The sequence below is a fragment of the Alosa alosa genome, chromosome 2 (assembly GCF_017589495.1).
Source record: "Alosa alosa isolate M-15738 ecotype Scorff River chromosome 2, AALO_Geno_1.1, whole genome shotgun sequence".
Classification (NCBI taxonomy): Eukaryota; Metazoa; Chordata; class Actinopteri; order Clupeiformes; family Clupeidae; genus Alosa; species Alosa alosa.
Window position 1 is genome coordinate 1,099,509 of NC_063190.1, and position 18,126 is coordinate 1,117,634.

At 40.4% G+C, this 18,126-nt stretch overlaps 1 protein-coding gene across 1 annotated transcript in view; it reads right to left on the reverse strand.

The window, feature by feature from the left end:
• Nucleotides 1–18,126, reverse strand: part of LOC125291159 (basal body-orientation factor 1-like) — a 156,136-nt gene that overhangs the window by 66,878 nt on the left and 71,132 nt on the right. The window contains exon 7 of the mRNA XM_048237750.1: nt 17,248–17,392. Within this exon, the coding sequence (XP_048093707.1) occupies nt 17,248–17,392 (145 nt within the window). The remainder of the gene's footprint in view (nt 1–17,247; nt 17,393–18,126) is intronic.

Consider the following 18,126-nt stretch of genomic DNA (forward strand, 5'->3'; position numbering starts at 1 on the left):
AAAACAATCCTGCTGTATTGGTGTATTATTACACAGTTGCCCTATTAACATATTGCACCCCCCTCTACATTGTACGCATCTTGCAAAATATATATATAATTAAACACTCCACAAAGATTCACTGAACAAAAATGTGGATGTGGTACATGAAAATTTAGCTAAAAATGTGGAGAATGCAATGCAATCAAGCATTTTGGATGATATATTTGCACAAGCTGGCACAATAGGCAACATGCCAATGGGCGTTTTATTTGGAGACTGTTTTGCGAGACAGAGACCGAGTTTGCTCCTGATATTCTGGGGATAGGCTAACATAGCCAATGTAGGACTTTAGCCTTTTAATATATTTGCTGCATTGGATCAGTCTTTCTAGAACAGGCAAGAGCTTTCTAGCCTCATGTCAACAGCGCTGCATCACCCATACATTAAAACAACCAGCGGATGGTGGGCGGGTACGGTTTTGAAAATTGGTCAAAAAACTTTGGTGCTGATGGATGGCGGATGGATGATGAGTGTTGCTATGCAGTTATGGTTAAAATAATAGCCCATCAGCGCATCTCTAGTGTGTGTGTGCCTCTCTCTCGCTCAGAGGGGAGGGGGAGGCTGAGGAGTCGATCAAGCATGGATTCTAAACTCTGTGGTGGATAGGATCTACAATTAGGTGTTAATTAATATTACTACGCTAGGTCGAAGTACTCCCAAGTGCTATTGCGCCAAACATTGTAGTTCTCCTGTTTATTCGCTTGGAAAATCGCCACGTTTCATGTTGTTTGACCGTAGACATTTTAATCAACTACTCGTGTAACTGTATTTAAGTCGGGAAAACGTGAATGTTTTTGATTACTTTTACGTCTGGCTACGTCTGAGCCCGCTAGCATAGCAACATGCTAACACATTCACGCCGCGCAACAGAGCGTTTGAGTGCACGTACCGACATGGGAGAGGTATGACTCAACTCGTGAAAGTTAAGGTAAGAACTTATATTACTACTGACATTGGGTGGCGTGTTCCTTTAATGCACCATCAGTAAGGCCCTTCTCTATAGGCTACAGCAAACTGCCCCTCCCCCACCTTAACCTTACTCCCCTACCCCACATTAACACACTGGCCACCCATAGGCGAAGGAACTGAAATTCATTGAATTCTTTACATTAGTAATCATACACATGTGACAAATAAACTTCGTTGTATTCCTTGTATATTGATGTTAAATTATGCACTGTTTTTTTCACCATTAGATAACTCCAATGACTGCATGGCTGAGCCATCAAATAGCACCAGTGATGCTCAAACCCAGTGGTCAGACCCTGCGCTGGAGGACCACACCTATTCAAAACCACCAGGGATGTGTGCAGTCAGTATACCATTACCTGAACTGACACCAACACCTGAACATCAATCAGTTGCAAGTAGCATTTTGGAGTCTGATGCCGATTCTCTGTTGTATACAGGGATTCCACTTTTATAATTTCATACCCTTGTATCCTGCCTTCATCCATTTAGTTCTACATCATTATTGGTGCCTGTTGTGGATCAGATTCTTATAACATTAATGAAATTAAGGCAAAACTTTCTTATGGCAGACTTAGCGCGACGATTTAAAATGTAACAAGGCCGAATAAGCAAAATCATCACAATGTGGATTGACATCATGGCAGAGCACACAAAAGACCTTGTTCCATGGTTACCCCGCGACACCATAAAGGCAACCTTGCCACAAGCTTTTAAAGACCACTTCCCAAACACAACTTGTGCAATTGACTGTTCAGAGACAATCTTACAGAAGCCAAAAAATCTAGACTGTAGAAGTGAGTCATACAGTCACTATTATGCCAACAACACTGTGAAATATTTGGTTGCCATTTCTCCCTCTGGAATTATTATGTTTATCTCAGATGCTTATGGTGGTAAATGTAGTGACCTCTTCATTACTCAGAATTCTGGGTTTTTAGACTACTTGCGTGCTGGGGATGAAGTGATGGGTGACCGAGGCTTCACAGTGAGAGACTTACTGGAGGAGCGTAGAGTGAACTTAACAATACCATAATTTACCCACAAGGGAATCCAGCTCACCAATGAGCGGGTCACTCACACCCGGCGCATTGCTCATGCCCGCATTCATGTAGAGCGAGCTATTAGGAGACTGAAGGTGTACAGGGTGCTCTCTCAAAAGGTTCCAATCAATTTGGCCCCAAAGCTAGACAAAATCCTAAAAATTTGTGCTGGCCTTGTAAATTTAAGAGGTGAATTAATTGTAAGTACATGCAATGAGATTTAGTAGGCCTATTGTAAATACTGTCAATTTAATATCAAAATGTAATATTTACACTGTCAATGTTACACTGTTTAAAATTAACTTTGTAAATACAAATATTTGCTGTAAATACAAACAAATAAGTAATTAAAAATGTAAATGTACATATGTATGATAAATATGTAAATATGTATAATAAATACTAAAAGCAATGTGTGCTTCTGTGTATAATTTCTTGGCACTAAAACATATTTGCTCCTTGTACATTTACAAGATCAACATAGTTTTGGCAGAGTTTCAAAGTTTTTGAGGTGGCACATTTGTGTCTTGGTGTACTCTTTATCATATGGAACCTCAAGCTCCAGGTGCTCAGTTGATGTCCAGATCACAAGCTTGCAGCTCTGTAGTCCTGTAGTCCTGTGCACATCATTGTCAGCTGAACCTAGAAAAGATATGTTAAAAGGTTTACTTTGCTGTGGAGGTTAACACGTACAAGTTCACAATCATGTTCATTTAAATCTAGCCAAATCAAGTCAGGGTAACCCCCACCTAGATAGTATCCATTTTGCCCATTGGGGTGAATGCGGTATTGTCCATTGCTCAAGCATTGAATGTCACAGTTAGGTCGACCAAGAAACTCTCTTATCGACATCTTTAGAGGACACTTAATTTCAAGGAACCTGTGTGTTGTCATCCGGGCTGGCTCCAAACCATGGTTGGTCAGAACAAACGACCAAGCCCCTCCTCTCTACTCTGTACCCTTGAGCCTCCAAGTGCTGTATTGCTATTTCCTCATTATGGTTATGGTTATGGTCATGGATTTAGCAGACTATCTCTCTAGTAGATTATCTCTACTATGTTTCGTTGCTGTATTGCCTGTAAATGTTGGATACATATGACCAGCCAGAAATTTCTGAGGGTTTGTGGAGCTTCTTTTAGGCACTCTTTTAGCTGTACTGGCCGTCAGGCGCAGTTTCCTTGCATCATGCCACAGCTGAGATTCCCCCTGCAACTTTGTCTCTTCTGTCAACCTCTCAATTTGTGCTGGGCTTAGTTTGACAAAGGAGTCATAAAAAGGACAACACTTCTGACATGTCAGTGTTGTGCCATGCTCTGTGTGTGGCATCTGGATCTGAGTATCATGATTGTCAATATTTTCTAAATGTAAATTGTAATAGCGCTGAAGAAGGCCATTTGTCTGGAGCTGTGCCATCGGTGATGAACCGATGTAAGACTTGATTTCTGCATGATTTTTGAAGATTTGGGGGGAACTTATTGCATGATCTAATATTGTTTTTGAGGAATCTGCACACATGATATTATCAGGTTTGCAGTGCTTGAAATGTATGTCCTTAATCCTCTTCTGCTCTATATTTCTCTTCGTGCCTGAATTCCACTTTCTCTGGACGTCTGTACATGCTACCCCTGTCTTGCCCTGTCTGACTGCATTCTCAACCTAAAAAAATCAGATATAGACTAGGTTATAGGCTTAATGGCATGGCTAGCGTCTAGGTTATAAGCTAAATTGCACTGCTAGCGTCAAGGCATTAACAGTGACAATCGTGCGTTAATTAAGCAAGATTAGTTAACATGTAAATAGTCTTGATAACTTACCTTCCACAGTACCGCAGCTGAGTGACTGCAAGACCGCCCCGGTCCAGCGATGCAGGAGCACCCAGCCGTTTGTATCTCTCCGGATGAAGCGGAAACCAAAACCCAGGCCCGGTGATGGGGTGATTTGCAGCTCTGGCTGGGTTCAACGTCAGCTTTTAAATAAACCATACCATTTGCCACCTCCTTCAGGAGAACGGGTCCAATCTTGTGACTATGTAGATATTGATATGTCTCTGAGCTTTTGATGTTATTCATTGCTTCACCGTCCGTTGCAACAGACTGGATGAAATATCTAAATATTTCGCCATACGTTATCCGAGGCCACTTTTTCATATCATCTTCCCAATCCGCAAGCATAGACGGCAGTGGTATGATAACGTTTTCCCTTTTCAGGTATGATGGCCCTTGTTCCCACATATTTAGGATGTTTTGGTCAGCTGAGCTTTGTTTTGGTTTTTAAAAATGCCGGCTCGGAGGCGTAACTAACCGGAAGTCACACCCCTTTTTCGCGCAAGGTATCATGGGAGCTAGGAATAAGGTGGATAGCCTAAGTTAAAAGTTGAATAGGCAGACTTGTTGTAACAGAGGTGGCCTAAATATCATAACAAATAGCCTATGACACAGTGAGTACGGAGCTCCAGGATCGGCCACTGCTTCACTGTTCTCTTGGTTTGTGCTCGCATGCATTTTTCCGACACTTGGCTGCAAGCTCCCCTTCTTTCACAAGCAGTGAAAGCTAATGTAAGCTTTCTGAAGCTAATGTAACAACAAATACCACCAATATTGTTGTGTAGCAATAAAAGTATCCAGGGTTTGCGCAAGTAGCCTAAATATATAAATAAATTAAGGACATAAAATCCTTAACATGAAAAAGCTTAACGTAGCTTAAGGTCCTAAAACGGCAACAAGTCCCAATATGCGCTCATTATAAAGAAAGTTTAACGTGTCCCAAAAACAGCTATCAATTAAATCACCAAACGTCTTATAAACAAGTCTTGCCAGGAGCAAAACCTTGCAAAAAAAAAAATGATAAAAAAAAGGCCTAGGCCTAATAATGGTTGGAATGGAAAGATGACAAATACAAATGCTCCTGTTACCCCGCAGAAGTTTCAAGGTAGCCTACACCCCGCCTAAGCCTAGGTTACTTCAGAACACCTCAACTGTCTGTAGTAGGCTACAACATCGATTCAATAAAAAGATTTCTTAAGAAAAACGTCGCACCATTACTTCTGCCTGGATTCGAACTCAGGACTGCCTGAAAGTTGCAGACCTGCTCTGGAAATGCGTGCAATAACCCACTCAACCGTCGGACAAAGCTGCTTCGAGTAGGCCTATTGGGTCTGTACACTGGTTGCTATGGCACAGCCTTGAGTGACCAAATTCATTTTCCTTTGTCATATGAATGCTGTCATTTTGTTAACATTACTGTTAAGGAGATGCTGTAGGCAAAGGCTAGCCTATATTTCAACCTCGTTAGTGTAGTAAAAAAAATTCAAAACTATTCACGAGGTTTCTGGGCAGCATATTTATGTTCTGTTAGCAAGCGAACTTGATTGCCGACAAAGTAGCCTACTGCCAGCTTACGAAGCTCTCATTTTAAAACATTACTGAGAGACAGGCACTGTACAATCAAGAAATCCTGCCACTGAATCAAAAACTCGGCCAATCACAGCCCTTGCTGTCGAATGCTCCGTCCGGTTCGACCGCGGAACGCCACAACAGACTTATGCTGCCCCCAAGCGGCTGCAATTGTACTTACATTTCACGCAGCTGCGTGAATCACGTTTTTCGTGAATGAAGTGTCCATTTTTAACTAGTACCCACTGTACATGAATGGCATGCTTGAACGGGCACTGCACTAGGATTAATACAAACCACTTTCCATTCAACTTTCTACTTCCAACCATTCATTAATTTATCTGCCTATCAACATTCATTAAACAATCTGTCTATAAATCATGTCAACCTAGCAACCACCATAGCAAACAACATAATTACCCTAGCAATCAGCATAGCAACCGCTTTATTTATGGTGGCATAACAACCACCATATGTACCCTAGCAACACCCTAGCAACCATCTTAATTACCCTAGCAACAATTTAGCAACCACCACTATAATGACAACCTAGCAACCACCATAGCAACCAACATTATTACCCTAGCAACACCCTAGCAACCATCTTAATTACCATCTTAATTGAGGATTACAATTAGTCGATGTGCGTTTGTTCAGCCAATGTTGTCATTGGCTATACTAATTGAAGAAAACCCAGCGTCAGTGAACTACCACTGTTCATTGACCCCTAAAACCTTGTGCTGAATGTGAATGTTTGTCAGTGTGCTTTTGCAACTGTCAGACAAACGACAAACCAACCAGTCGCTGTGGATCACCTGGGGCCTCATGTACAAAGCTTGCGTACGCACAAAAATGCTGCGTACGCCACTTCTCACGCTCACATCCGGATGTACGAAGACTGACTTGAACGTGAGAATGTGCGGTCCTCCACGCAAACTTCATGTCTGGCGTACGCACATTTCCAATGTGTTTCGTCAGTTGGCGACACTTAGAGGCAATGCAGCGCAACAACATTAGTTGATCGCGAGTCTAGGCCTTTATTTGCACAGTATATTGTGAAACGTGGGTTATTAAAAATTATAACACTTTGAAAGTAGGCCTATGTGTCTATATTTAAATGGACATACAACATGCGCAACTGACAACTGTAGACTTATTAGAGGATAAGAATTAAAAGGGAATGTGAAACCTAGCCTACACAGCGCCGATATTTGGTTACACGATTGTTGATTACTGGCTTATCAAACATTTCAGATTTTGAAGAGCTTTCCACAAAATTATTAATTAATTATTAAACTTTGGAGCAGGTTCGAGTATGAATGGATCCACAAATTAGTTTTCATTGTTATTAATATTACGGGATAGGCCATTTTGTCTTCGTGGAGGTCTGCGCTCTCGAGTGGCCTTCTAGTTAGCATATTAAAATGGGTGTGATTGAGGGAGGAGAGAGGGTGGAGTGTAATGCTCGTGCATGTACGCTTAATTTCACGTTAATTGGGATGTACAAAGAAAAGCTGCGTGGAATGCTGCGTACGCACAGTTTCATACATCAGGATTTTTTTGTGCGTACGCTACTTTCTAGGTTTGCACGTACACAATGTTTTAGTATGAAATCCACGCAAGTCTTTGTACATGAGGCCCCTGGTGATTTTTCTTGTCACTACGCACGTGTAGTACATTTCACCTGTTAATCTGCTGAAGCGGACGTGTTAGAGCCAAGTCGCAAACATAAATGATCACATTCATTTAATCTTTCCTAACGATCCACTAGCTGCCTGCCCCATAAGCAGGCCGTCAAAAAAATGCATCTCTGTAGTTAGCTTAGGCTCCGAGATCTGCACACAAAAACAAAGGGTTGGCAACCTAGCCTAGAAATCTAGAAGCACCCTAGCGGCTGCAAATTACATTTGCTTCCAGGGCTAGTCTAGCAACTCTCCGTTGGCTTGTGAGCTCGAAAAATTTAACTTCTATCAGGCCAATCAAATGTATAGTCGTTAGGCGGGCTTAACATAATGTTTGATGGCAGAGTTGCAACGGTTTGGCTTGAATTCCCTGCTACAAAGAAGATGGATGTTGCTGTTGGCCAACAGTGTGACACGAGTTAAGCTTTTTTTAAGTTGGCAAAAGTTTGAACTAGCCAACTAGCTCCGCTGGTGGGAAAACGCATAGTACTCATAGCGCTGTCCTATTGCGTACAGAGGGAATTTGAAAGACAACCAATTATCCCGCCCCTCGGACTGAGCACTGCGAACGGTGAGTGCCCAGACCCTACATTTTAATGTGGGTCTGGTTCATTAGGCTATTGGCAACCCACTCAAAGGCAAAAAAAGCTAGTTCTCTGTTTTCTTTGAACATCAACAGAAGTGTCGTATCCTCGCTATCGCTGATACAACCTTTAGGCGGAGATCCTTGGGAACCTCCCATTTGCCAGTGCAAAGGCAGACGTGAAGACTCAACCCGCTGATAATTCTCTTTGTGTCACAATGTGTGCACCAGCTCTGCTTTAGCATTATTATTGACTTATTACCTGCCAATGCGGAAGTGTAGGAGAATACTCATAATGTCAGAATTTATATTTATAACAGAGGCCAAAGTGTATACTACGTTTCATTATCGGTTCCCAGTGAACTATGTGGCCACAGCTGTGATGAGGGCTATGGTAAAGGTGTTCCCACTGACGTTGAGAAAACAATCCAAAAGTTAATTACCGGTAGGTCTAAATCCCGAAGCAAACAGAAAATCTTCTGTTTTTAATATAGCCTACCGATACGCCGCTCAGTCTCATGATAAAACGTGTTATTGTTTATGAAGGTGTCTCTGTTGTTTTTTGAAGAGGCATTTGGCTGTTTTGTTTAGTCAAGTCAGTTTTATTTTTAAAGCGCATTTAACATGCACAGAGTGCAACCCAAAGCGCTCCACAAACAAGACACATAACAAAAAGACAAAGATGCCGGATGGAGCGGCCTAGTCGCCAGCGTGCCCGTGACATCAAGACATGACAAATACATTTAAAAAATAACAAACACAAAAGATGCCGGACGGAGCGGCGTAGTCGCCAGCGTACCCGTGACACCAAGACATACAAGACAGACAAAAAACAAATTAACAAATAAAAAGTAAAAAGAAAATCAATTTCAAAACAACAACAAAAAAATCATGTTAAAATATAGCTGCAAGCAGCAATGCGGGGGCCAAGCAGTGCGCTATAGCAGGAATGGCATTGCCATGCCATGAGCAAGCACTCACAGCAAGTTTGATTGCCATTGGATAAAGAATGGCTGAGAAATAAGCTCATTTACTTTGTTACAGCGCCCCTAGAGGCCAAATTACACCAATGTCCTTGTGCGCTCTCACAATCAGCTACCATGTCCCTCTACCAAGTTTGGACTTCATACACCAAAGTGTTGCTGAGATGTGAGCTCACTTTCTTTATTACAGCACCCTTAGAGGTCAAATGAGACCACTTTCCTTGCATGTCCTCACAATCAGCTAATATGTCCAAGTATCAAGTTTGGACTTCATACAACGAAGCGTTGCTGAGATAGGAGCCCACTTCTTGTATTACAGCGCCCCCTATAGAGGCCAAATGATGCCAATTTCCTACTGTGTCCTCACAATGAGGTACCAAGTCCCTGTACCAAGTTTGGACTTCATACATCAAAGCGTTGCTAAGATAGGAGCTCACTTCCAGTATTGCAGCGCCCCCTATAGAGGCCAAATGATTCCAATTTCCTAGTGCGTCATCATAATCAGGTAACAGGTCCTTATACCAAGTTTGGACTTTTTACTCCGAAGCGTTGCTGAGATACAAGCTCACTTCCTGTATTACAGCGCCCCCTATAGAGGCCACATGATGCCAATTTCATAGTGCGTCCTCACAATCAGATACCAAGTCCCTGTACCAAGTTTGGACTTCATACATTAAAGCATAGCGAGATGTTAGCCCACTTCCTGTAAAGGCATGCATTGTCGCCATGTGTGATTGGCTGTCACGGGCAAATAAACTTGAAATTAAAAAAATCTGACAAGTATCGTTTGTGCGGCTCGGTCTGAAGATCATCTCCGCCAAGTTTTGTGTAAATCGGATGAAATTTGTAACCGCTGAAACTTTTCATAGTGTTTGGACCAAATCCAATATGGCGGAGGTCCAATATGGTGGAAAGTGATGGGATAGGGGTCGATGAACTCGGGATGTTCCAAGGATTAAGACGCTACCTCAATTGTGAAAATCAGACAAAAGAGTCAAGGATCACGTGCATGAACGCATGTCCAGCATTGAACTGGTGGTGGCGCTAGAGTGTTCAATGTATATGCATAAAAATTGCTGTGAGTGATTGGGACAGTGTCCTGACTAATGGTATCGAGTTTTGTTATGTTAACTCAAAGCGTCACGGAGATGTTAGTCCACTTCCTGTTTGGCGGCTTCATCACCATATTTGATTGGCTGTCACGGGCAAACAAAAATGAAATTGAAAAATCTGACAAGTATCGTTTGTGCGGCTCGGGCAGAAGATTTTAAATTTTACTTGATTACATTTTGAGTGAAGTATTGTACTTCGCTACATCAAAAATCCCATCCATTACTTGAGTAAAAAAAAAAATTAAGACTAACGAAAACAGAAAGGGAGAGAAAAGAAATCGCTCCCTAAACCACTAGCCTAGTGATAATGATCAGCATGTAGCCTACAACAGGACATGAATTAAGCTGGCGCCATGCAGTCTTTCAAGTGATGGAGATGGAGCTGGATCATGAGATGCATCAGATTACATGTGTAGCCTAACCTATGAAAGTGTATTTTCCGCTATTTCAATGGGTTGTCTCAGTTCGTTTTAGCATCAATGATTGCGGATATATTCAAGCAAACACCATAGGATTTCGTGTTTTAACGTTTGTGCTCACCTTTCTTTGGAAAGAAGTTTATTAGCAGTTGTTTCCCCTCATTTTGATGTCTCTCTTTTTTGTAACCGGACTTGGCTTTCTTGGAGAAAGACATTGCACCAGCAGCACAACAATTAGCGGTCCACTACTAGCGATGCTCATGAGTGACCTTAGACAGTTTTCACTATGTTTTGTATACAAAATCCAGTCAATCAAACTTTAAATTCCGTCTGACCTTCATTTTGACATTTAATTTGGAAGTTCAAATATTCAGGTAAAATAAATATATGGTGGACATTTATATATATATATATTTTCAGTAATTAGCTTAAACGTCCAGTGAGTCTATTCAAAATTTTCACCACACATTGTATTAACACACATATAAAAAAATCCAAACATAAGAGTTATGTGTATTAAAGTGGAATGACACAGGAAAAAAATATTGAGCGTGCCTACTGAAATTTCTTCAATACTTTGTGGAAAAGCCTTTGTTTGTAAAGACAGCTTCAAGACATTTCCTGTATGACAAAACGTATTAGTCACAGTATCAGGTGTGATTTTGGCCCATTGTTCTATACAGATTCCAGGGGTCCCTCTTGTGAATCCTGTGAATTGAATTTAATTGAATTGGCTGCCTTCAAGTCTTTCTGGAGCTTTCTCCGAGTGGTCCTTGGCTCTTGGAATTGACTATCCTTCTGACTCCCTGGTCAGAAATATTGCGAGGAGATCCTGCATGGCCGGTTGATGATGCAGTGATGTTTCTTCCACTTGCAGATAATGGCTCCTATGCTGCTTACTGAAGATTCTGAAGTTTTGAAATGCATCTGTAACCAGTTTCATTGATATGTTTTGCAACAATAAGGTTGCAAAGGTCTTGGGAGAGCTTTTTGCTTTTATCCATCATGAAATGTTTCTTGTGTGACACCTTGGTAATGAAAAACCTTTTTATAGCCCATCAATATATAGGCTACTAACCAAGCTTATATTAATTTGCACAGATAGAAAGGATAACTACTCTAATTACTTACAGATTCCAGCTCGTTCCCTCCCTTTCCTTGCCTTAGTGCTTTTTCTTAGCTTGTTCAATACTTTTTCCCTGTGTTATTCCACTTCATTACACATGACTCTACTTATGGAGTTGTTTGGATTTTTTATGTGTGGATTACCTTAGTTATTACTAATGCCTGGTGAAAATGTTGTACCCCCCGTATTCCACTTTTCAAGGGCCCTCTCCTCCATTGGGGCCCTATACTTCCCACTCTCCCCCCCAGTTCGACACCCTTTAATCTGCTGAACCTTCTGCTCGTTTCTAAATATAAAAAAAAACTCTCTGCAACTCAACATTGGCCTGCCTGCCTCAGCTGCCTGTGAGGGGCTTTTCAGTTGTGCTGGATTACTGTTCACTGCAAAGCGACGCAAGGATGAGTGCAACTAACTTTGAAAATCAACTAATGCTCAAACTTAAAGGAGAACTCCGGTGATTTTTCACATAGATCTCCATTTCTCAACGTCACCGAGTACTGTCGGTATGAACAAAACTGAAACAATCGGTTTTACCTAGCTTGAGTTACAGCGCTACACACTGGGAGCATGAACATGGCTGCCTTAGCTGCTGGCTGCAGCAACTCGAGCTAGGACCAAAGTCCTTTTTAAGCAAGTACCTCCACTCGGCGGCCATATTGCAACACTTTTTGGGCACTTATCGTGCATCTATTTCGGCAGAAATGTGTGTGCCGAAGGCTTCACGACACCAATCTTGCTCCAGCAGCGAGATCACAACAGATGATTGGCACGATGTCTTCACAGCACACCACATGATTGGCTCAATGTATTTTACAACACACCACATGATTTACTTAAGTAACTTTTACTTAAAGTACATTTTAAATTAACTACTTTTTACTTTTACTTGAGTACATTTTCAGATCGGTATTTTAACTTGTACTTGAGTAATATTTCATCAAGGTATTGGTACTTTTACTTGAGTACAATATTTTCGTACTTTTTCCACCTCTGATCATTTCAATCCCGATGCAAATGGAAAAGTGGAAAAAAAATGTTCCAAGACTCAAACGGGCCTGTCCCAAGGAGAAAAAGTTTTAAACTTAAACACACGTGGGGAAACTGAACAGTCTAACCAGTAGACTATGATAAACTAGCAAATTAAGCTACTTTGTTTACAATATTTCCAGGCTTCAACCAGTGCTGCTTATCATTCAGACTTATGTGCACATGTATGTATTTGAGTGTTTTTCGTGATTGTGTTGCTATTTCTTTTCCCTGTTTGCTTTGATTGATGACTGAGGTGATTAAAATCAGAGGACGGTTAAGTTTAAAATAAAAGTGTTTGGTAACACTTTATTTTAAGGTTCACATGTTAGCCACCAATACATACCTAATTAATACCTGTATTAGTGACTTGTAAGGCATGTGTTAGGCAACATTAACCATTTGTTAGTGTGTATTCACAAATTTCTTGTTCATGACAAATTAGGCCTTTATTAATGATATAATCTTAATAATGACCTTGTAAGCCTTGATCTCTACATACTAATTCGTAGTAAGTACCAAAATAGAATATGCATAACCTACTTGTCTACTGTCTGAATAAATCCCAAATAGTAGGAGAACAGTTGTAGAATACGCAAGTGTATGGCTTAACCTCATTGCTGCATTTCACTGCCCAGGTTGCTGTGTGAAATAGCACTTAATAACTGGGAAATTGGCTCCCATTCTAAAGTGGAAACTGGTTCCTTGGCAGCAAGCACATTATCATCAGTAATACCTCTGCAGAATGTACTTATTAGTCATGAATTGGTTCCATATTCTAAAGTCAGGCATTATTATTATTAAGAATTATATGATGGGAACAGTCTAGACTACTGTATAACTCCTGGTCAATACAGACATTCTTTACCCTTAATACATTGCTAGTGCATACATTGATCATTCAAAATATGGTCCCTGTTCTAAAGTAGAGGCTGGGAGGGTGTTAACAATAGAAAAGAAGATGAGAAAAGTGACAGCACTGACAATGTTTATTTAACAAGTTCTGTAAACATGTTACATTGTACTCTCAATGAGCTCACAAAGCACAAAAAGACTAGCAAAAGCTAGTTTTAACTAGAATTGACAGGATAAAAACACGTCTTTTAAACAAATAAAAAGGGCAAAAGAATTGTCATTCAACACATCTGTGGTGGTCTTCTTTGAAAATGTCACTTTTCTCATTTTCTTTTCTATTGTTAACACCCTCCCAGCCTCTACTTTAGAACAGGGACCATATTTTGAATGATCAATGTATGCACTAGCAATGTATTAAGGGTAAAGAATGTCTGTATTGACCAGGAGTTATAGTCTAGACTGTTCCCATCATATAATTCTTATTATACAACAATTGGGTTCTATGGAACTATTTATTTGTTTCTGATTGGCCGAGAGACGTTCCATGAGTTGGAATATCCCTGGACATTTCAACTCAGACTCAGCACAGCTAATAATAAATCACTCCGCGATACAATGCGAAGATTTGAGACCCAGCTCTCCACTATTTCAAGCAATGGGTTACTCCTTAGCAAACCATAACGAAACAGTGCTTCACCACATCTGTGGATTAAGCCACACAGTCAACTCAATGTAAGTAAGATAAACGAGGATGCTAATTGTTCTCAGCATTGCCAGCATTGTGTATAATATGATTGTCACTTGGAGGAGACTTGTAGATGCTAACGTGCTAGCATCGTCACGTCAGGCTGTGCACAGTAGTGTAACATTTATTCACTATACATTAATAAAGTTTAGTGGTTCTGCAATGTAGACTGTTTCCGTTTTTTTTGCAGTACCATGTCCCTTACATGACATGGCCCAGTGTCCTTGTAACATGCATGCAGCAAACCTTGATATGAATGTGATTTCAACATTTCTTTCAAGAAGACATGTAAACCACAAAGACCCGTAACGAGGGGTCTGGAATGTTGGTTACCTAGCAACCAAGACGCTGTCTATTGAAAAGGGAACTATTTTTTGATGCGTAAGAACAATGTCGAAATTAACATTTTTAAACAATAATGGGTGTTTTCAGATTATTTAGTTTGTGGTAGAATTGTTGTATAAAAGCAATATAGCACTTGTGATCGTGGGATTGGTCATGGATATTCCCACGGCTGTTGTTGCCTGCGCCACTCGGCCTCCGGCCTCGTGGCTATGGCCGAACAACACCCGTGGGAATATCCATGACCAACCCCACTCTCACTCGTGCTATATTGCTTAAATAATAATAATGCCTTTAGATAATAATAATGACTTTAGAATATGGAACCAATTCATGACTAATAAGTACATTCTGCAGAGGTAGTTTTGATGATAATGTGCTTGCTACCAAGGAACCAGTTTCCACTTTAGAATGTGAGCCAATCTCCCAGTTATTAAGTGCTATTTCACACAGCAACCTGGGCAGTGAAATGCAGCAATGAGGTTGAGCCATACACTTGCTTATTCTACAACTGTTCTCCTACTATTTGGGATTTATTCAGACAGTAAACAAGTAGGTTATGCATATTCTATTTTGGTACTTACTACTAATTAGTATGTAGAGATCAAGGCTTACAAGGTCATTATTATGATTATATCAATAATAAAGGCCTAATGAACAAGAAATTTGTGAATACACACCTAACAAATGGTTAATGTTGCGCATGCCTTACAAGTCACTAATACAGGTATTAATTAGGTATGTATTGGTGGCTAACATATGAACCTTAAAATAAAGTGTTACCAAGTGTTTAAATGTAACTTTTTTTCCCTTCTGGTCCTTATCTGAAATAGATTTTAAAAAAATCAATAATTATCGATATCGACCGATATGAAATACTTATATCGTGATACAGTTTTCAGCCATATCGCCCAGCCCTGGTACACATCCTCCAGACCTCTCAGGTCCCAGGAGAAAAATCTGTTAGTAAAACCTGCTGTTAGAACTAAACATGTTGAAGCAGCTTTTAGCTGCTATGCTTCAGATGCTTTCTGCTAACTGCACTGTTACAAATTGTTACAAATTCTGAATCTGCCTTGAAAATTATTCTACCTTTTGTCTTTTTAATTATTCTTTATTTTTAAATGATTTTACCTTGTGTGATTTATGGTTTTTTTTATTTTTATTTTTTATCTTTACATTTTACATGGGGCAGCCGTGGCCCACTGGTTAGCACTCTGGACTTGTAACCGGAGGGTTGCCGGTTCGAGCCCCGACCAGTGGGCCGCGGCTGAAGTGCCCTTGAGCAAGGCACCTAACCCCTCACTGCTCCCCGGCGCCCGCCGTTGTAGCAGGCAGCTCACTGCGCCGGGATTAGTGTGTGCTTCACCTCACTGTGTGTTCACTGTGTGCTGTTTGTGTTTCACTAATTCACCGATTGGGTTAAATGCAGAGACCAAATTTCCCTCACGGGATCAAAAAAGTATATATACTTATACTTATACTATTTTAAACTATTCTTTCACTATTGCCCTTTTATGCTTTTATTTGTTATTACTGTTTGCTTTTGCTTATGTAAAGCATATTGAATGACCTCTGTGTATGAAATGTGCTATATAAATAAACCTGACTTGACTTGACTTGCATGGACTGGAGGTAACAGACATAGAGAAGCGGGGCACATTTTAATGTTGTGGGAGTTAGAGGCAAAAGGACTGGTTGCCTTTGTAGGTGCCCTGTGCTCCGTGAACTTCTACAGGTAAACTTTATCTTCATCTGTGTACGATTTCACACAAGGAGGGCTTCATGTGAGGGTTGATGCGCTGACACTTCAGCAACAGCCTTCACTGAAATACTTTGAACTTCATTGAATGTGGCTGTTCTCCGTTAGCTGATTGTGATTAGCGTACACCAATATTATTACCAATAATTCATTATACTACACATCTGTGTAGTATCTACTATTTTGCCCACACTCCACTCACATCATTATTTTTTCACATCACATCATTACCCTTACAGAAATTTCAGGTTTCTGGCGAACAGTTGCCGCAAATTTGCAGCAAGGTCATATTTTTACATGCAAATTACATTTCTGGCAAACAGTTGCGGTTAACTTTTGGCAAGGTTGCAGCAAATTTGCAGCAATGTCATATGCAAATTAGGTTCGTCACCAGAAGTTCACTGGAAGTTTACCATTATTGGCTAAATGTGGTGGCAAATTTCTGACGAACACATTTGCCACTAGTGGCAAACTTCTCATTGTTGCCAGAACTTTGTTGGAAGTTTGCCTCTAGTGGCCAACATTGGCAAACTTCTGGCAATATTTTCTAGTGATCTCATTTGTTTCCCACAAATCACCCACAAGTTTACTGCAAATCTGCTGCAAACATTTAATTTTTGTAAGGGTAATCACATCATTATTTTATGGAACAATAATATTATTAATAATAGTATTAAATATTAGTATTAAATAATAGTATTATAATAGGCTATTATAGTGTTATATGAATATATTAAATGTAATACATATACATTTTAACATCAATATCAAGATAACCTGTTTCTTTTGACTTTTTACAAAATGAATTTGATTGAATATTTCATTTAGCTAGTTGCTATTTTCTGTTTTCATCCTTTTCCACCTAACAAAATCCGTATTTGTTGGCTATTTTGAAAAATGGCCACCATGGCCCCCAGGGGCCAAATCCAAGGCGCTTACGGTCCTAAATCTGATCAGACCCCCTTTGTGAGTTTCTCTACCAAATGTGATGCTTCTATGTTGACCTTAAGTTGGCACAAGTGCTAGTACTTGTTAGTACCTTGCATGTAATTTGTGCATATGCTGCTCCCCTCTCTTTATGCTTTATACGTTTAGGCTAATAAAAAGCCATGCTAATGAGAACAACACTCCACAGGCTTTGAATGTTAGAACAGTGTAATGTGTACCTTATGCAGGGTGAGTGATGCATTTTCCTCTTCCAGGATTTCACTTCTCCCTCTCAGGTGTTCCACCTCACTCATGTGGTAGGTGAGAGCCTCATTGAGACGCATATTCTCCTTGAACACTGAACAAGAGGCATCATCTAGTTGCCTGCACAAATAAGAAAAAGAAATAATGAAACAAGGTTTATTTAAACTTGAGGTAGAATAGGTCTTTGGCTGAAACCAAACTCATCCATACTAGCCTATTATATAGATAGATAGATAGATAGATAGATACTTTGTTGATCCCCAAGGGGAAATTCAAGGTCTCAGTAGCATACAGACATCACACACAACATTCACTAACTAGAAGGTGCAAAGTAGTGCGTCACAATCATAGCATGTCCGAATAGTTAGTAGGCATCGAGTAGTAGATGAAAAGTACTCGGATGGCCTACTACCTCCACAGTGTCCAACGGTAGCTCACTGTGCTATCCCACAAGTCAGTGGGAGGCCGATAACAGCAGAAGAAGAGAAATCAACCCCGGGAAAATCAAATCAAACATAAATCAAACATGGCGGAGGTTAACACAACTACAAGAGCCGGCTGCTTGGTGTACAAATGTAAGTATCAAGAACAAAGTTTGAATTTCGGCGCCGAAATTACTTAATTTCTTGTAGTAAGCTAATGTAGAAAGAAGCAACAAAATGGACCATTATAAATTGAATAAATCTTTCTGATGTTTTTATAACGCTCAAGAATAGACTGCTTGAATCAGATGAATCAATGTTTATTTACCAATGTTTATCAGAACATTGTTTGTGGGGCAGCCGTGGCCTACTGGTTAGCGCTTCGGACTTGTAACCGGAGGGTTGCTGGTTCGAACCCCGACCAGTAGGCAC